The sequence below is a fragment of the Tiliqua scincoides genome, chromosome 8 (assembly GCF_035046505.1).
Source record: "Tiliqua scincoides isolate rTilSci1 chromosome 8, rTilSci1.hap2, whole genome shotgun sequence".
NCBI lineage: Eukaryota > Metazoa > Chordata > Lepidosauria > Squamata > Scincidae > Tiliqua > Tiliqua scincoides.
Window position 1 is genome coordinate 26617557 of NC_089828.1, and position 20239 is coordinate 26637795.

The following is a 20239-nucleotide window of genomic DNA, read 5'->3' on the forward strand; positions in this document are numbered from 1 at the left end:
AACCAATTTCTCCCTAGTTATTCTGTTCTCACAGTGGATAAATTCAGGTGCAATATTTCTGTTCACAGGAGTGCTTTTGGAAGGCCTCCTGGATATACTGGAGTGCATATACAATGTTGAATCAAAACTGGCCATCCATGCAAGATGTTTATTTACCCAGGAGGCATAAGCTGCCTGCCAGGCTAGCTTCCTCCTGGTTTGACTCCTAGATCTTTCCTGAAAAATCAATTCAGATGACCAATTCCAACATAATACTTTCCAAGAGCATGGCTCTGTGGAAATAATTCTGAGTGACCCATTGAAGGGAAATGTGGCATGCCATTTTACACAGCTGGGCCTCCACCACAAGTTGCAAGTGGCTGCGGTGGTATGCCAGTGGTCTCCTAGAGACCTAGAGATCTGCAGGAATGGCAGGCGGGAGGTGAGGGTGGGCAGAATGGGGCAGGGAAGTGGACAAATGGGGAGGCGACTGGGGTGGGGAGGGGTGGATTGAAGCTAAAAAGAGGGCAGTATCGGAAGCAGCACCACCATTATCCTATTCCTCTTCTCAGCCTCAGTCGCCCAACCTGGGTCCACTTGGAGTTGTGCCAGCAAAATAATTGGTGCAGGTCCAATTAGATCCAGCAGGGCTGTGAGCAGTGGCATCACTAGGGTTTGGGCCATCCAGTGCGAGAGGCCAGCGTGTCACCCCCATGATGGACCTCCTCCCGTGCAGTGGGCAGGACAACACCCTGGGCAGTGGGCATGGTGATGCACTATCTCTGCACCCCTGCTGGTTTTTTGGCTATAACTTTTGATAGAATAGAGATATTTCAATGTTTTTTTGTTTTACTGAATTCTGCATGAAAATACACATCTAATGATATATAACAGTGGTACTCAGACTGGTGGGTCATGACCCACCAGCTCATGTAACCATACCCTGTTCCCTTTAAGGGGCAGGGATAGAGAGAAAGCAATCAAGCTTTCCAGGATCACACCCCTGCAGGGGAAGGGGGACTATTTTTAAACTAAACATACCTGCTCTCAGTGTGGGGGGGGGGGAAGACCCACAAAGCGCTTGCAGGTTTTCCCACTGCTTCTAAATAATGAAAGTTGCAATCGTGATTAAACTTGAATCAGTTTCATCATGCTTGCAACTTTCACTATTTAGAAGCCAAGGGGAGCCCTGCAAGTGCTCCATGGGGCTCCTGACACCCCCCACCCACCTTGACAGCACATATGTTTAGTTTAAAAATAGCTCCCTTTCCCTGCAGGGCCACGATCCTAGGGATCACTTTGCTGCCCTTCCCCCAGCAAAGACTTATCCTGGGAGTAAATCTCCCAGGAAGTTTGAGAACCACTGAATATAACATGATGGTATTATTCCAAAATACCAAGATTTTAAATTTTTTGGGCCAGTAGTAGTGTCACCCTCCTGTGTGCATCACCTAGTGCAACCCACACCCTCCCTAGCGGTGCCACTGGCTGTGAGGGATTATTCCAGGGCCAGTGAACAAATGTTCCCTTTCCTCCAGAAAGGCTTTGTGACTTGAAGCTCATCCATGAGATGCAGCACACACTCCCAGCTGCATTGACATGGAGTTAGGTAGGATTGGATGCCTATCAGCCTCATGAATAGGATGGCTCTGACCTTATTTAGTTCTGGAGCCTAACAAGCCCCTTGTCACACCTGACTTGCGGTTCCTAAAAACAAGTTTTGAAACCAGCAATAAACTGGATTTTCAAATCTTGGTCACCCTGAAACCCTGGTTAGCTGTAACAACAGTTAATAGGACAGAAGAGGGAAGGACAAACGTGAAGCAGTGATCTCTCAGTGGCATAGCATGCTGAAGGTTCCATGTTCAACCCTTTGCATCTTTCAGGACTAAGAAAGCCTTTTGTCTGTCTAAGGGCGCAATCCTGCCCTTGGCTTGGGCTGGCGCAAGTCAGGAGGAAGCCAGGCCAGCGCCTGTGGAGGCTGACATAAGCCTTAGCACTGGCTTCTTCTCTGAGGTTTGCATTGGCCCAGCTGGGATATGGCAGTTATGCTGGATCCCAACCCCCATTCCAGGGGAGAACGAGCAGCTTGAAGCTGCTCTGCTCTCCTCAGACATGTGCCATCTCAAGAGGTGGCGGAAGTCAGAGGAGACCTATAGGCACCAGCGGCCCTTACCCAGAGGTAAGGGGAAATGTTTCCCCTTGCCTCTGGCTGAGCCACTTATGGCCACTATCCTGCACTGGATACAGTGCTTGCCTGCTCCAGCGCAGGATAGAATTGAGTCCTAAGACCCTAAGCTGCAGCCAGTCAGTCAGTGGAAATGCTGGAGTAGATGGACCAGTGGTCTGACTCAATATAAGGCAGCTTCATCTATCAGTGTGCTCCCAATCTCATAACCAATGCAGAGGAAACCAGGGTCACTTCTGCGCTGGCCCTAAGTCAGGAGTCTTTCAATCTCGATTTAGCACAAATCATTGTGTTACTACAATGCCGGTGTCACCTTCACACCATCTTAATGAAATACTGTACTTCTGTCTGGCAAGTCCCAGATCAGAAGGACAAAATGTCCTATCATAAACCAGCTAAACTGGTGTGCTTGAATATAAGCCAATTTATAATTCTGTTGAAGTCAACAGTGCTAAACTGCTAAAAACCAGTTAAGTTGTCTCTTGTAGTTAGTTTGGCACCTGCTGCTTGGATAGCTAAATGAAAACTTAATGCCCAGAGAATTTGGAGGGGCGCAGCCCCTGCTCCTCACATCCATATTTGGGAATCATTTATATTCCCTCCCACTTTGTCCCATTTTGGCATTTCTGGGACTTCTGGTAGCACTGGGAATGCTCACTATCCTGTTACTGTAAGACCACTGTGAGTACTCTGAAACAAGAAACATGTAATTTTAATGTTTTGTGCAGCTCCTCATGCACTGCAGACATGGAATAAATGCTAAGCAAAATGGCAATCAGAAAGCTGGAATTATTCCAAAATAATTCAATCCTTTATGCACTTATCTGGGAGTAAGCCCCACTGAACTCCATGGGACTTACTTCTGAGTAGACATGCATAGGCTTGTGCTGTTAGGTTCGGCTCCAAGTCTCTCTCTCTCTCTCTCTCCCCCCCCCCCCCCACCTTGCCTACAATAGGAGACTGGTCTACTTTTCCAGGCCATTAGGATTGCTGAGATGTGAGATGCTTTGAAAGTGTTCTCTAAATGCAAACTGTTTAAGGCTGTAATTCTGAATGCACTTACTAGGGAGTTAAACCCCACAGAACACAGTGGGTCTCACTTCTGTGTAAAAATACACGTTATATATGTTTGCACTGAAAGATCAAAAAGTGCACCTTATTTTCACATCCTCCTATTTCATCACATGGGGACACGACTACTTGTATGGCAGGCTTCTCCTGGCTTCATGTTTAGTGAGAGTCTGTCTTATTTTTGCACATTTGACTTTTGCGAGGTAGCCTTGCTCAAGAAATCATGCCAGAGATATCTGCAGCATTTTGGCATCTACGTCTTCCCATGGCATTGCTGTTGCCCAAGGGCTTGAAGAATCTCTTTTCTATGTTGTTGTTGGTTTTTCCCCTTGCATCACTAAACATCAATGCAATATAACCCAGAAAAATGTTATAATGACCTCATGTAGAGATCAAGTCCACTCCTTGGATGGTTGTTCCCGGCTCAGCGCACTAGGTGGTGCTGTTGCTTCTTGTCGCGGAAGTCCCCAGCTTGTCCCCCCCAGGTGAAGGACCAGGTTTAAGTCCCACCTGGTCCTTAAACTGGATGGGGCTTAAACATGCCTTTAATTAAGATGCTGTTGGGGCTGCAAGTTTTTCTTTTTAATTACTTCCTTCCAAAAGCACAGTATCTGCCCTTGTTATTTATATGGAATTTATTCCAGTTATTATTTATATTATATTTATTTCAGTTATAATTTATTCCAGTTATTTACTGGAATTACTCCTTTTCTTTTTATAACCTGGTCAACCCAACTGGATGTCCATGCCACCAGATTGCACAGGTGCAGTTGGTAGTTTCATTTGTTGTCTCTCCTTTCCTAGGAGATCTGCAGGTGTGTAGCTTAGCAATGCCCCTTTGATGCTCACAGGTGATAACCCAGCAGGTAAAGCCCCCACCCTAGCCAAGAACCTGGACTTCCCCAATTGACAGCATGGGCTACATAGAAGCTCAGCAGCCCACTGCCACACTGATTTGGGAGTAAGCACCATCAAGTTCATGAGCAAATAGGATTACACTGCCAGTCAAATGCAGTGTAATCTGCAGGAACCACAGGATGTGTGGGGATGGCGCCTGGCCTGGACACCTTTAAAAGGGGATTAGACAGATTTCTAGAAGAAAAGTCCATCACAGGTTACCAGCCATGATGGGTATGTGCAATCTCCTGGTTTTGAAGTAGGCTATCTCAGAATGCCTGATGCAAGGGAGGGCACCAGGATGCAGATATCCTGTTGCCTTGCCTGCTCCATGAGGCATCTGGTGGGCCTCATCCAGCGGAGCTCTTATGTTCTTAAGCCTCCGTTTTGCCCCCACCCCCTGGAATGGCTGTGAAGGGGAAGGTCTCCTTGCTTGAATGCTGAGGTGAGGCTCCCTGCCAAACTTAAGCTGCAATCCTGTCCACACTTTCCTGGGAGTAAGCCCCATTGACTCTAATGGGGCTTACTTCTGAGCAGACATGCATAGGATTGCGCTGAGGCTGCAAGCCTATCCACACTTTCCTGGGAGTAAGCCCCATTGACTCTAATGGGGCTTACTTCTGAGCAGACATGCATAGGATTGGGCTGAGGTTGCAATCCTTTCCACACTTCCCTGGGAGTAAGCCCCATTGACTCTAATGGGACTTACTTCTGAGCAGACATGCATAGGATTGGGCTCTTAGCGCCCTGCACCCCCTCTAGCTACGCCACTGGGGGGAGGAGGAGGAAGCCGCAGAAGCGCCTGCAGTCGCGCGCCAGCCCGCTCGGGCTGAATGGAGGCGGCACCGGCGAGGAGGGCGCGCTGGCCGGCTGCAGCTAGTGCAGGTGGCTGCTGGAGTGGGGCGGAGAGCTGGAGCAGGAGGAGGAGGAGGACTTCCGGAGGTGCAGCGCAACCCGCGGCGAGAAGGAAGGACGGGAGGGGGAGCTGCAGCAGCCGGGCCCGGGTGGAGCAGGCGGAGGGCTTTGCATCGCGCCGCTGCACCCTGCTTGCCTTCCCCGATGGCGGCCGGGCTGAGCTCCCTGGAGGCCGTGCGGAGGAAGATCCGGAGCCTGCAGGAGCAGGCGGACGGCGCCGAGGAGCGGGCGGGCAGGCTGCAGCGCGAGCTGGACGAGGAGCGGGCGCTGCGCGAGCAGGTAGGGCGGGGTGGCGGCGGCACGACCGCCCGTCTCCTGAGCATCGCCTGGCTGGCTGGGGGGCTGCGCGCACCGCTCCCCTCGTCCTCCTCCCGGCGGCTTCTGCGCCTGCTGTCGGCGCCCCTTCTGCGGTTTCTGCCCCGCTTTGGGTGGTTGTTGCAGAGTGAGAGCCCAAGTCTCTGCCTGTTTACTCGGAAGTAAGCCCCATTACAGTCAGTGGGGCTGACTCCCAGGTAGGTGTGGATAGGATTGCAGCCTCAGAGCCCAACCCATACATGCCTACTCGGAAGTAAGCCCCATTATAGTTGGGGCTGTGCTTCCAGGTAGGGGCTTACTTCCAGGTAGGTGGGATTGCAGCCTCAGAGCCCAAGCCTGTGCCTGTCTACTCGGAAGTAAGCCCCATTATAGTCAACGGGGTTTACTCCCAGGTAGGTGTGGCTAGGATTGCGACCTGAAATGGGTCTGGGATTTATTTTTGCCTGCTGCAGTTGGGGTGTGATGGGAGATTCTCCCTCCACCCACACTGTCCTGGCCATGGGAGGGGCAGTAATTGTGAGTTTCTTTTTTGTATGGGGTTTACAGGAATGTTGCTCCTCCTCCTCGTGGTGGATGGGTAGCCTGGTCCTCCTCCTCTGGGCTCTGCATTCCTCTGCTGCCCATGGAGCTGCAGCATGCAGGGCCCTGAAATGCCTCAGCCTTGGAGTAAGGAGGGAAGTGGCTCTCCTTTTCCTTCTCTTCCCCCCTTCTCCTCTCCGGGCTCAGATTTCTGGCAAGGGAGGTGCTGAAGAGGCCGCCTTGGCTGCCTGCACTTCCTCCTCCTTCTCTGTTCAGAAGGAAGTTGAAAGCGCCCTGCTTTTCTCTCCCCTTCTCTCTCCACATCTATCTGGGGACTTTCTCCTGCCTTGAATGGATTGTCCTTGAGGGAACCTTCCCTCATGCTTCTATTGGAGTGTCCCAATCAGGCTCAAGTAGTCCTTCCTTCTGAGGAGAGAACTGGAAATCGTCTTGTGTGGAAGGCAAAGGGTTAAAAAGTTTTGACAAGAAACTGATTCTAAGAACTTGTGAGCTGAAACCTAAATGAATCTTGAGTTGTGAAGATATTTTTCAGGGTTCAGCTTGCTCCAAAGTTCAGAGCAGTATTCTAGAGTACGCAGTGCCTCTGAGCATTGCTAGAGTGTTTCTCCATCACTGCTTGTTGTTTCACCCAGCAAGGTTTTAAAGGGTTTGTAATGCAGGTCTGTATCACTGCCCTTTGGAAAGAATAATAGGTGACCAACCCCAAGATAACTGGACCCACCTTTGCTTCTGTGCTTGAGCCCCAGGGCAGGGCTTCCAGATGGGTTTTTTAAACTGAGAATTAAGACATGTTAATGACACGTTATAAAATGCTTCCCTTTGCGTTTCTTGAACCCACAACCGTGCAGTTTCATTGGATGCCCCTGCCTTCTGGTATTTGCAGAGAGAGAACTCATTCCTGTCATTTTCTGCATAAGCTATTATTAAGTTGTTAAGAACATTACAAAGGCCTTGCTGAATCAGACCAAAGATTTCCTTCTAGTCCAGCACCCTGTTTGTCTGCAGTGCCCAACCAGATGAGACTGGGAAGCCCACAGGCAGCGCATGAAGGTGAAGGCCATTCCCCACAGCTTATATTCAGTGGCACAACTGCCTCTGCACATAAAGGTCCTCCACTCTGCCATCATGGTTGTGATGTTGTTGGAAGCGCAGCTGCTTGTGCTACATGCCCGTTATTGAAATCTTCCTCTGACCTATCTGTCAATCATGTTGATTAGGAATGTGCATGCTTTCTGGACTGAGAACTCTCAAGTGTGCTACCTGAAGTGCTTCTGTGAAAGAAATTCCTTTTGAGTCAAGAGCCCAGAGCCTTGCTAGAGGTTGTATACCCCAGGCATTGAAATTCTCCCACGGTCAGAGAGAATTCTTTTTTCTTACCACAACAAAGTGCTGTTTTTGCATGGTTGGATCCAATATTTGCTTCTCCCAACTTGTTTAATTTATTATTATTAACATATTTAGTTCCTTGTGCACATGGGTTCTTTTAAAATAAATCCTTGAACCTGATTTTCTTGATTCTAAGCAAGACCTTGCAGTCGAGGTGGTGTACCTGATGCTGCCCCCCCCCGTGTGTGCTGCACAGTGCTTACCCCACTGCTCCTCCTGCTTTGATTAGCCCAGTGGTCCAACCTCTTTTGTGCCACAGCCCTCCCAAATACATAGTGGGACTAGGAACCCACCGCCAATCCTGCCCCCTCTCGTGACCCCATCCACCCACCTCTTTCCCCTGTTGCCTTCCACTCCATCCCGTGTCCCCTACCTCATGTGTCTTCTCAACCATCCCGTGAGGTAGCAGCCTGAGGAGGGCCAGCCTTCAGAGCTGTGGGGCAAGACAGCGAGAAGAGGCTGTGCAGGAATATATCAAGAACTCAATTTTGATTAGGCAGTAGTAGTGCTGTTATTGGGTTGGAGCCAGGCCCTCTTGCACAGGCTTTGAAAGGCTGCCATGACCCCATTGGGGTTGCCACCCACATGTTGAGGAACACTGCTCTAGCCAACCTCTTTTCAGAACCCACAGAACAGAGCCAGGAGTGTTGAGGATGGATGGACTGAGGCAGGCATTCCTGCCAGTCTGTCCCCTGAGTTGCCCCCTCCAGCTGTCCTTGTGGATAGACTGGTCCTGACTAGAATGGCTTGTTAGACATGCGTACAACAGCTCTATAAGTTTATCTCATTATGCTAAATGGGGCATACTATCAGGAAAATATTTATAGGATTGCAACCTCAGCCCCTTTGCACGTGGTTGCCCTGAAGGTGTTCAAAGCATTACTTGTGAAAATTGCACAAGTCAGAATATAGCACAGTGGAAGCTTCTGTTTCTTCCTGTCCCCCAGCGGGACCACATGTTATGAAAATGGCTCTGATGACATTGAAGTGACACATGCTCTAGACCTGCTCCTTCCTGCATCAAAGGAATGCAATTTGGAGAGTGCAGCTTGGAGTGGGAGCTTCAGACTTCCCCTTTGAGTGATGCCTGGCTTGGTGATGACTGACCCAGTTATTTTCTCAATGCAAAGTACAGGTGCAAATTAGAGAGCAGGTTGAAAAACTCATTAGACAGTGAATTTCATTAATCTCAGATAAAGACTAATTTGACACAGACTTAGACAGGCAGAACTAAACTAAAACTAGCCTGTCTTGTAATTCAGGCTGCAAATCTATGCATGCTTACATAGAACAATTAGGGATTTACTGCAGGGAAAATCCTGGCCTGAGCCAGGAAACTGCGGTTTAAGCAGCCTGAACAGAATATCAGACCATAGTTGAGTCCTAATTTTACATCCTGGTTTGTTGCAATTGCTTTAGCCATGGTCACTTGTTCTGGAGGTCTCAGGGTTAATGCAGCAGGAAGCACTGCACTTAGTCAGAAATGCCAGGAGAGGAGGATACATATGGACTCTTCATGAGTCCATATGGTCCATATGAGTCCATATGAGTTCATGAGCCAGCAAACTGGTTTGTTAGATCATCTGAACTGGGTGACATGGTTGGGCTATAAAAAATAGCATCAGTCTGGTTAATAGCAATATCAGATCTGGTAGATATCAACATCCAATCAATATCAAATCTGGTTGGGATATTCATTTTTTTAAAAATGGATACTTAGCAGACTTGTTGAAGAGTTTGAGACCTCCAGGTGTGTTTGTGTGTGTGTGTTCCCTTCAATTTTCCTTCAGCTTTTAGTGACTTAACTGAAAAGGAAATAGCTGCTTTCTTGAACAGTAGCAATCATTAATCCCAGGACCTCTGTCATAGTGAAACTATGCAGCAAACAAAAAAGGCAGAAACGAATAGTTAGCCCTAGGAGTGCTGTGGAGTGTCATTGGTAGTTTTCTTTACCATATAAGGGAAAGTCCTCTTTTCAGCAAAACCAAGAGAAATAATTTGGGCTTTTGAGGGTAGCTGCAAGCTCTTGCTGAACTGCTGCCCTGGGAACAGGAAGGAGGAAATTGACCTTTAGTCATTGCAGGCTACAATTGGGGTGAGATTAGTTAATGTATTTATTAACATGCAGTGCAATCTTTTTCCACACTTTAGTGCAGGGTTGTTTGCCAATTCTCTCTTTCCCCAGAGAGGAAAATTCTGTAACTTTTATAGCTTTAAAAGGTTCTTCTCAGCAGTGTACTTTGAAAGCTGGGGAGGGACTGAACATTTGTTTGTTTCACTTCAGTCACTTTGGACACAGTCCACCAGGAACTTCTCTTGCACAAGCTCTGTCAAAATGTGGACAGTCTTGTAAAGGAGAACTTCTCACTGAACTGTCCCTTTTAAAACAGGGAAACTGTGGGCTTCTGAAGACAGGGCTTTTGCACTGATCTAGTTCCTATGTGATGGGAAAGTTCATACATCTTAGAAAGTAGAGGGTTGTCTCTGTTCTCTTAAAGCTGTTTGGAAAAAGGCTCAAAATCCTGGCTTAACTTGGGATGCTAGTTTTTAACAAGATCATCTGATCTGCTCACACTTCTCCATTAAAATTAAGGAAGGAAGGAAATTTCTGGGTGATATGAGATAACCTCCTGTTCCTTGTTGTGAATTTGTTTAAAAGCAGCTGAATTTCTTTTGAAAAACTATGTAACAAAACAGCAAAAAAAAAAATTTTTTTTTAATCACACCAGTACTGCAAGGCTAATCATCGGCTATGGACTACAAATAAAGTATCCAAAAGACTTGATTATGTGTCTCTCTAGTGTGCATTGTATTAGTACATATGTGGCCTCATGTTGAGATGGGGTTTTGCTCCAGTCTCTTGAATGAGGGTTTAGACAAGAGTGTGGCCCTTTTCTCTGGTCCTATCTGACCAGGAGACTCACAGAATCCTATTTGAGCCATGTGGTAGCATCTCTGCTCAGGCTGAGCCACCAGTACTTAACAGTCAGGCTGGATTGTTTAACACACAAATGAAACTGACACTGTTCTTCCTGAGAACTGTCTGGTACCTACTTTGCAATTTGAGGAAAACTTGGATGATGAGACGTATTGGGGATGCATAAAAGAATAGAGTGGTCCCTGCCCCAAGAAGATTACAGTCTAAACCTAGAAAGGGGGAAAGGGAGTTTCAACAGAGTGGAGGCAAAGATAGCACATAGTACGTTCTTTTGTTCTGTTGCTGTGACCGTAGTGTTTTCCTCTATATTATTCTTGGTCAGTGGTGTTTGCATGGACTTTCTCTGTTTTGCAATACTTCAGGGTCAAGGGAGGGCTATCTGTATCCTTGCCATAGGAAACAAATATCTGTCTTAAAATATACAGCTACTGTGGGGAATATGGAGCAGTTCCTCCTATTACATAGACTACAGTAATCCATTCCTAAAATGCTTTTCTTCCCTCCCCCTCCCACCCCATTCAAGTTAGGGCACAATCCTAACCAGGTCTACTCAGAAGTAAGTCCTATTTTGTTCATTGGGGCTTACTTTCAGGAAAGTGTGGTTAGGATTGCAGCCTTAATATATTAGCAGCTGATTGCATCCTATGACATACTTATTGCACGACAAATTTCTGCAGGAGTGTGCTGTTTTGTCACACAGGAAAGGGCTAGGTTCATATTATCAAGCACAGTAGAATAACTTCCCTGCCCAAAGAAAGTTCAGTTTCTTAATTTACCAAGTTTAATAAATACAGGTGGTATCGTTAAGTAGTAAAATGCCCTGCAAAAAGTCAGAATGCATGAGGTACATACCAAATAAACTATACATGTGTGCAATTCCTTTACTATAGTCTATTCTTTTTCTTTCCCTCACTTTATCAATAATATTATCTCCAAGAGGATTTCCTTTTAGTGGAAGCCACAGAAAGGTACAGGAAAGTTACAGGATGGAAATATGGTTTGTTGTGGAAACTTCTTTAGTGTTAAAGATGTAAATTAATCCTAAATAATAAAGCAGTTTTAAAGCAATAGTAATAGGTGCAAGCAATTGCCAGTTCAGTTCTGTGCTTAAAACTGGACAAATATAACTGGTTTATTTGGCATCAAAGTCAAGGGAGCTAGGGACCTCCAGCGCAGCACTGGAGGGGGCTTTCTGTTATGGAGAAGGTTCAGTGCCAGCTTGCAATCCAGTTAGCCTTGATAGGCAGGAACATGCAAAAGAGGGTGCTATAGATGATTGCAGAGAACAAGCAGATTGACATGGGAGCAGGATATTGATGAGACCAAAGAACAAAGCATAAGTAGCTGTGTTGGTCCATGGGAGTGGGGAGAGATCCAAAACTCACAGTCTATTCATACCTTTATGAGCACCAACAGAAAAGGCACAATATCAAGCAAGCTCTTTGTCAGACTGGATGTTTAGGAAAGCAGAAGTGGTGGGAGGAAGATAGGTGGAGGGGAAGTGTGTGATATGGACTTGTTAATAAATGAAGAATAGCCCCTATGGTGCAATTCATCACAATCTTAAGATATCATACAAGAGGGGTGAAGCAGACTGCATTGTTTAACCTCACCATGTGCTGGGCATTATTTCCGGTTGCACCCAGGGCATCTGGGATGAAGACCGGACAACAGCAGCTTTCCCCCCATTTAAAAAAAAAAAAATCAAGTAACTAACTCTGTTCTCTGCCCAGCGCTAGTTGAAGCACTCAGATAACCTTGTCAAGCAGCAAACAAAAATAAAAGCAAAATAATAGCAGTCTGTATGTTGCTAAAGCTCAAAATTAGTTTCTGGTCTTATACTTTCAATTAAATACCCTGTATATGAAAAGGAAGGATATTTTGAGAAGTACCTTAATAGATTTGACCCGGAGTGACTTATGTAGCTATAATCTGCCTAACTACTTAAGACCAACTTCTCCAATTCCTAAATGGGTTCCTTACTGCTGCTGTTTGGTTTTCTAAACTGACTGCATTTCCCAATAATCCCTCCAGTTCCATCGCAGCCAGTGGGCTCTTTGAAGGTGACCCATCTTCTCATCACAGATATGCTTTTTCTCTCCCCATAGGCTGAGAGCGATGTGGCTTCTCTGAACAGGCGTATCCAACTGGTAGAGGAAGAGCTGGATCGTGCCCAGGAGCGTTTGGCAACTGCCCTGCAGAAACTGGAGGAGGCTGAGAAGGCAGCAGATGAGAGCGAAAGGTGTGGAACAGGGGCATCAACTAATGCATTTAATCCAGAGCAGGGCACAGTTAATGCCCTCTAACTGTATGGCAGCCCATCTTCCAATCTCCTTGCTTTAGTGACCTGGGCTGGATACTTTAAAATGTGTATGACCAGTGGAGAGTTTACAAGAGGCTGATGTTTTACAGTTTGATGTCTGAGTCTGGAGCTATAAACTGGGAGCACCCCCCCCCCCAACCATTTCATGCTGGTTCACGTAGGACACAATTTACCAAGAAATTTAAGATTAGTGTGAACTTGGGGTTCCTCCACTGCCTTTGGGCAGCAGTTTTATTTTTTCACAGGTTTTGATGTTTTTCAAAATTAGAAGTGCAGAAAGCAGTTTTATGTGTTTTTTTAATTCAAAATTTACTTTATAATTATAATCACTTCAGAAGTGTACTAGGTAGGTGTTAATAGATGGTATAGTGCCAGTAGATGCAGCTGCAGACATTGGCCGTACTCCCTCCCCCCATTAAATAATGAATAAAAACCAAATAAAACAATTTTATTTTTTTGCAGATGTCAGGTTTTTTGTGTACAAAATTGAGAAGTGCAGCAAGCGGTGTTATGTGTTTTTGTTTTATCACTGTTTTCACCCACCTTTACTCATGACCTTGAAGATGGTTGGGATCATACCTGTAGTAGCATTCAGAGGATCTTTGAATTGCAGTATAGATGCAGAGATGATCCTACCACTCTCTCTCAAAACTGGAGAGGATGTTTGTTCTCATGTTTCTCTGTTGGGACACTTGGAAAACCTTGGAAGTTGCTGGAATTATCTCTCACTGGTTTCAAGCTGGGAAGAGGAGCAGGGGATTATCCCTGACCTAGTGCTGGTTGCTTGGTGGTGCAGCACTAGATCAGGAATAGGAGGAGCAGGTTCCTGCTGATGACAAATTTGGTTTTCGCCAAGATTTATGGACCCCCTGACTTGAACCAGAATAAATGATGTGTCCTAAGATGAAATATAAAAATTTGCTCAAGTTTGTAGACAACGCAGAGTACATCTGTTTTGTGTGTGCGCGCAGACTTTAGGTTGCAGAATATAATTAACCTGGCCTGAGCTAACAAACCATCTCAAATTCTTGTCCTTCCCATTTTCCAGAGGAATGAAGGTCATTGAGAGCAGGGCCCTGAAGGATGAAGAGAAGATGGAAATTCAGGAGATCCAACTTAGAGAGGCCAAGAACATTGCTGAGGATGCTGACCGCAAGTATGAAGAGGTCTGTATTCGAGTACAGCAGAGGCCTCTTGGACCATAGTTTGGTTTGACTCCAGTCCTCAGGAAGGGCTAATAAGCCTTGAAAATAAGCCTTGCTCTACGGAAGTTGTGATGGGTAGGCCACAAGTGAAGATCTGGGCCAAGATCCTTCATGGAGGAAAACAACAAGGGGATACTGGAAGCAATAACTTTCAGTGATAAGCATAGTGTGTGTTAAAATATTTCAAATGATGAATGAGCAATGTCTAGGATTTGAAACCCCTCACCCATACCCAGGCTGTGCTTTGTTGAATATGAATACATTGAATTGAATTAATGTATGTAAACATAGCTGTGGAATCTTCCCATCCTATATTCAAAACACTCTCTGCCCCACCACAATCCCCCATTGTATGACAGGCAAAACAGAAGGACCAACAAAATTTTGATGATTTAGGGCACCACTTTTGATGATGTCTATCCCTGAGTGGAAATTGCCCCATTGCTAGGTCACTCACGATTTGGCATCTGTAAGGCTTCAGTGAGTGCCTTCAGGCTTTTGATAAGTGGGACATCCAACACCACACAAGGTCCCCTCCCCCGATCTTGTTTCCATTGCCATTTGTGAGAAGGAAAGAAATAGCAGGATTTCTTTCTGAGCAGCTGGAGAGGCTCTTGCTGTTTCTTACTGACTTCCAACACAATTCAGAAAAAGATTCATATCTCTCCCAAACCCTCTGCATGTGCCAGAGAACTTGGAGGAAGGGACAACCATACCGTAATTGCTGGTAAGTTAGCCAAGCCAGCATTTGTGGATTCCTGCTTAGAGGGTTTGGAAGCATACATCTGGTAGTTACCATTTTGCAACAGCTGTAAAATTGGAAGTGTCAGTATTACAAAGACTTCTATGACTGCAGAATCTATAGGACCCCAAGTAAAAATGGAATTGTTCAGTGCAGGATGATCAGGTTATTGTTGGTATAAACTGTCTGAATGATGACTGTTGTGACAAGGATTTCACTTAACACAACAGATTCAGTTGAATTAACAGAACTTTAAAGAAAGTATATCCTGTATGCTGTAGTCACAGAATAATGTTCTGCTGGGCTTCAGTTCTCAGACCCTAGTTATCCTGCAGCAGCCTGTTTGACTTCATTAGCGCTACTCTGAATCAGGTTTAAAGAGCAATGGCTCTTCTCTGTCTTTTCCCACCGGTCAGCACTGGGGAGCTGAATATGGCAATGAGAGAAGGAACAGAACTGCAGGAAAACATTGTAAAGAGTAGCTGGCTGCCAGGCCACATTCTGAGATGCAGCACAGAATGAGGAGAAAGATGGAATGACTTCCTCATTCCCAACTGGATTTTTGCACTCCAGATTATGATATTTTTCTGGTTGACTCCCATTATGATGTATTGTAATTAATGTTGGTAAGTACAACCTCTTCTTCCTTTCTTTCCCCTCTCTCCATGGCTATAGGTGGCTCGTAAGCTCGTGATCATTGAGAGCGACCTGGAGCGTGCAGAGGAGCGGGCTGAGCTTTCAGAAAGGTAGGCACTGTCCCTCAGCTGTTGAGCTTTCTGGGATTTTACGAGACAAGCATGATGTCTATGGCTCATGTGGGTGTCCGGCTCAACACTGTGATTGGCTCGTTTTATTGTGGCAACTGCAGTCTGCTGTGTGCACCAGAAAAAGGGCGCCTTTGTATGTGTGTCTGAGTACGCATGTCTGTGTTGATGTGTACTGGGAACGGGGATATTCTTTTGGGGGTGTCTGGTTTCGGTTTGGTTTCGGTCACTGTATGCTTTTACTGGCTCACTGATTTTTTGTTTTTGTGAATGGCTCTGTGCATTTTCATGTGTTCACTAACAGCCAAGTTCGACAGCTGGAGGAACAGTTAAGGATAATGGATCAAACGTTGAAAGCATTAATGGCTGCAGAGGAGAAGGTACTGGAGCTAATATACCTATATATCTGTGTAACGAGTGGGCAGGTTTAGCTGCGACCCAAATCTTTCAGCTATCTTAACCTGCTAGTTACACCCATTAGCAGTAGTGGCTGAATCTTCCCTGTGCTCTTTACTTTCCTTTGCATTCGGCTTCTTGAGTGGCTGTCTTTAGTCTTTAGTGTGTATGTGTGTGCATGTGTGTTAACCTTTTTTGCAGCTGATCAAGCCCCGAAAGAAGCTGAACTCTCTGGGATAGTTTAAGGTGGGCAATTCTGGATAAATTTGGGCCTTCTTGTCATGCAACCACTTTTAAATGCACTGTTGTATTCGTGTTGGTTGCATTTGTGCTGGATGGTACATGCAGGTAGAATCCCATGAGGATCTTGGGACATAAGCCTGGCAAATTCCATTCTTCTCTCCTCCCACAACTGGAGATGTTCATTGTCATGATGGTAGTTGTTTTGGACATAGTATCAGGAATGTGTCCCAAGGACAGCCAACAGAAGCAAATGCACGATATCTCAGAGCACAGCTGAAATGCTCTTTGTGTCCCAGGTTGTGGCATGTTTCAAAGCGAATCTGGGCATTGTAGTTGATTATCTTTTCAATCTCGGATAGATTCAGCTCCTTTCAAGGCCCTTCTTTTGCTGTGAGATTCAGTTTTCATTTTTCTATGTCTTTTTTCCCTTCTCTTTTTTATTTTTCTTTTGCTTGACTGAACTTCTTCCTGCCCCCTTTCCCGCCTCCATTCCAAAATAATAGCAAATGTGCTGAACTTGAAGAGGAGTTGAAAATGGTGACCAACAACCTGAGGTCGCTGGAGGCTCAGGCAGAGAAGGTATGCTTTAGCTGGATGGCACAAACAATGCAAAATGGGTTCTGCAACCCAGTCTAATCACTACTTCTGTTTCTAAGGCTGCAGTCCTGTGCAGACTTTCCTGGGAGTTAGACCCACTAAATACAGTGGGGCTCCTCACAAGGAAACATGCATTGGGTTGCCATGCATATCCCCTTTCCACCACCCGGTTCCCAAGGCAATGTACAAACACCATGAATGATACAAAATGAGCACATGAAGCTGCTGCAAATAGAGTCAGCTTATTGGTTTCTCTCTCTAGCTATTGTTTACTCCGGAGCCACTTGGCCAGTCGAAGGGTTAGGTGGATTCTTTCCCAGCCCTTTTAAGTGATGGTGCCAAGGACTGAACTTGGGACCTTACCACCAAGCTACAGCCCTTCTGTAAATCAGAGCAATAAAAAAAGTTATGTGCCTGTTTTTTCTTGATTCATATGATACGATCATATGATAAGGGTGGCAGCTTTAATTTCTGCAGCATGGATTTTTTTAATGTGTGTTTTTAAATACGTTGCATTCAAGCTGGTGTCACCTGTTGGAATCATTGGCAGATGAAAACTTTTCAAATTTGCAACAACTATTAGGATTTGGGCTACACCCTATAAGCAAGCATTTCAGCTTCAACTTTAAAATGTAGACTTATGGAATTGAAGAGGGACCCAAAAGTTGTCTTTAAGTATCATATATTGTTAAAAGTAAAATATTAAATAGTTAAAAGTGAACGGCAATCTAGTATTTTATGAAATTGAAGGAGATTACACAACCCTGCTTGTTCAGTACACAGCAGAACTCCACCTAAGTTAGCCACTCTTGTAGTATTAGCCTGCTGATCTGGTCTGGTATAAAGTCAGGGCTAGCCAAGTTGCTAAAGTTCCCCCCCCTCCCCACCTGCCAGTATTTTTCATAGTAGCAGTGGAGTATTGTGCAGTCTAGGAGGTCACCCTGGGAGGTGCCTCACCGTTTTGCTTGTGGTGCAACCATCTAGAACAGCAAAGAACCTCAGGCCTGTCCTGTGAATGTTTTCTCCCTTCTTGACATTAACACTTCTCAACTCTTCCCACCCCCTTTAAATGACTCCATCATCACTCCCTCGTAACAAAACGAAAAAAAATCTTTTTTTCCTTATGCCTTGTTTACATAAGCATATGGTTCTTCTGATGTAAGAGATAAAAAACAGCAAATGAGATGCAAGGTGAACCTTTATCCCTGAAGATTGATTCAGCCGGTTGTGCTGGGATCCAGTGGGCCACCTGCTCTCAAGCAGTGCAGAAGTCTTAAGTAGGCAGTTCTTGGCTCCAGAGAGTACAAAGTTGGTGTGCTAAAATGTAATATTGTCAGACCGGGTGTAGCTAGTTAGCCAGTGACCAGTGCTTGCGCATGCACACATTGAAAGATGAGATAAAAATGTAATTTAAAATGGATATCCCATTTTAAGGTGGTTATGGGGATCCAAAAATTGGGGGCCTCTGTTAAACACTTCTTGTGTTCAGCAGTTAAAGGATTTTAACTTGAAATTCTAATGAGCTGGTGTAGTGCAGTGGCTCCGAGACTGAGCTGCAAACCAAGATTTCTCCAGTGTGAATCTCACCTCTGCCATGAACATATTAGGTGATTGAATGCCAACCATTCCCTCTCCACCTCAGTCTTCCCCATCTGCAAAATGGGGATAATAATGCTTAGTTTTTCAGGGTTGTTGTACAGCAAGATAATGCAAGAGCTTTGCACTCTTAAAACGCTTGATTGTTGTGAGGATCTCAGTTTTTGAACTACAAGGCTGTGAGTCTTTTAAGTGGGAATTGCATATGCATTAGTTTAATTCAAAACACATTAAAGCAGCATATCCCAGCGTTTGTCCCACACTGTCCCATCTTGCATGGTCCAGCTGTTGGAAGTACCACTGGAAGTAATGAGTGATGAGGTCATTGCCAGTTACTTCCAGATTGGGAGGCCAGATGCAGCATGACAAATATTGGTAAGAGGCTCAGGCTGAACAGAAGAGCTTTTCTGAGTGCGCAAAAAACTGGAGCTCTGCCCGCCAAGTTGAGCCTCCTACTGCTGCTTATCATGTTGCATTGCTGGTCTCCCTGCTAGGCAGTGGGGGTCTGGGATCCCATGAGTACCACCAGACACCACCTCAGATACCCCAGTGGTACAAATACCACTGGTTGAGAAACACTGCATTAAAGGTATTAAATATTGACAGGCATCTGAATGTTAATGTGGTTATGTCTTTATAATCTGTCTTCCCTCTAATTTGTACAATCCAACCTGGCCACTTGTTTCTGGCACTGTAATTTTGCTAGATTTATCCTGTGCAGTCATTGGGTGTGGTTTTTTAACATGCGGCTGTAAGAGCACCACGAGTTGTGTAGCATCACATTTGTATGTGAACTCTTGAGGACTGATGTCGCCAATCGATGTTTCTGGTTTACAGTACTCGCAAAAGGAAGACAAGTATGAAGAGGAAATCAAGGTCCTTACTGACAAACTGAAGGAGGTAAAAACACAAATGTTCAAGAACTCCTAGACACCTAAATGATCCTTTCCATCTTACCAGCGGTGCACCAGCCTCTACCTCCTGGATTCCAAAGGAAGGAGGACACTCTAGCCCACAACTCTCCTAATTTCCTCAGGGGAGTAGAGAAATGAAAACACACACATGAGGCATCACTCAGCCTTGTCCACAAGCCAGACCTGTCTCTGTCCACTTCCCATCTTATCAACAGTGCACCAACCCCCACCCCCACCCCTGCCACTCCTTTTCTGTTTCTCTTTCTGTCTTTCAGGTGAGACAGTGGCAAGCATGAAATAAGTTACTTTAAGTCTGGCATTATAAAGTGATCTTCATTCCCCCCCCGGGGGGGGGGAGGGAGATATTATCCCTGGGCTGTGTCTTTTCCCCCTTGTAATCCTTCTGTGTAGAGTCACCCATTTCTGCTTCTGTGTGTCTTGTTTGACCCCAGGCTGAGACCCGAGCTGAATTTGCTGAGAGGTCGGTAACTAAGCTGGAGAAGAGCATTGATGACTTAGAAGGTATGAATCTTTGTTCACATTCCTTGTTAACCTAAAAGGCTGATACAGCAGGCATCTATATATAGTAGGCACATAAGGTAGGCAGCTGCTTATGCTGGGTGAAACCTGGAGAAAGTTTATTGTGGATGACTGCCAGTTCTGCTATGCTTCCAGCCCCAGCTTGAACTAGGGTTGCCAATTTCCTCATTGTTATAGTAGCAAAAGATTGAATTTCCTTCTCTAAAACACCTCAGTGCTTGGTGGGTGTCTGGCATTAACATTTTTTTTTCTTGAACTGACAAAGCATTTAGCCACTTTCAGGGCTGACCGAAGGCCTCCTAGGGCCTGAACCAGGCATCAAATGCCTCTTCCACTCCCCCCTTACCTAGAGCCAGGATGGTGTGTTGGTTCAGGATTGCACGTAGACCTGGAAGAGCCAGGTTCAAATCCTTGCTCAACCATGAAATTTCCCCTTGGTGACCTTGGGCCAGTCATTATCTCTCAACCTCGCCTACCTCACAGAGTTGTTGTGAGGACAAAAGAAGGAGAGGAACTATGTACACCAGGGGTGTCAAACATAAGGCCTGGGGGCTGGAAGCAGCTCGCAGAAGCTTTTTATCCGGCCCTCAGGCTCATTGGCTGAGCAGTGCTGAGATGTTACTGCTGTAAGGGCAGCCCACATGAAACAATGAGAGAAAAGGGGTTGAAAAACATTTATTTATTAGGTTT

General features: G+C 45.7%; 1 protein-coding gene across 20 annotated transcripts in view; it reads left to right on the forward strand.

Annotated features, from left to right (window-relative positions):
* Nucleotides 1-20239, forward strand: part of TPM1 (tropomyosin 1) — a 35851-nt gene that overhangs the window by 5144 nt on the left and 10468 nt on the right. For 7 of the 20 annotated variants that reach the window (XM_066635232.1, XM_066635239.1, XM_066635231.1 and 4 more), the window contains 6 exons: nucleotides 12338-12471; nucleotides 13601-13718; nucleotides 15175-15245; nucleotides 15568-15643; nucleotides 18933-18995; nucleotides 19462-19531. In XM_066635232.1, the coding sequence (XP_066491329.1) occupies nucleotides 12338-12471; nucleotides 13601-13718; nucleotides 15175-15245; nucleotides 15568-15643; nucleotides 18933-18995; nucleotides 19462-19531 (532 nt within the window). Of the gene's footprint in view, nucleotides 1-5097; nucleotides 5330-12337; nucleotides 12472-13600; nucleotides 13719-15174; nucleotides 15246-15567; nucleotides 15644-16405; nucleotides 16482-18932; nucleotides 18996-19461; nucleotides 19532-20239 lie in introns of those variants that run through there. The other 13 variants (XM_066635238.1, XM_066635240.1, XM_066635228.1 and 10 more) reach the window with 6 other exon arrangements.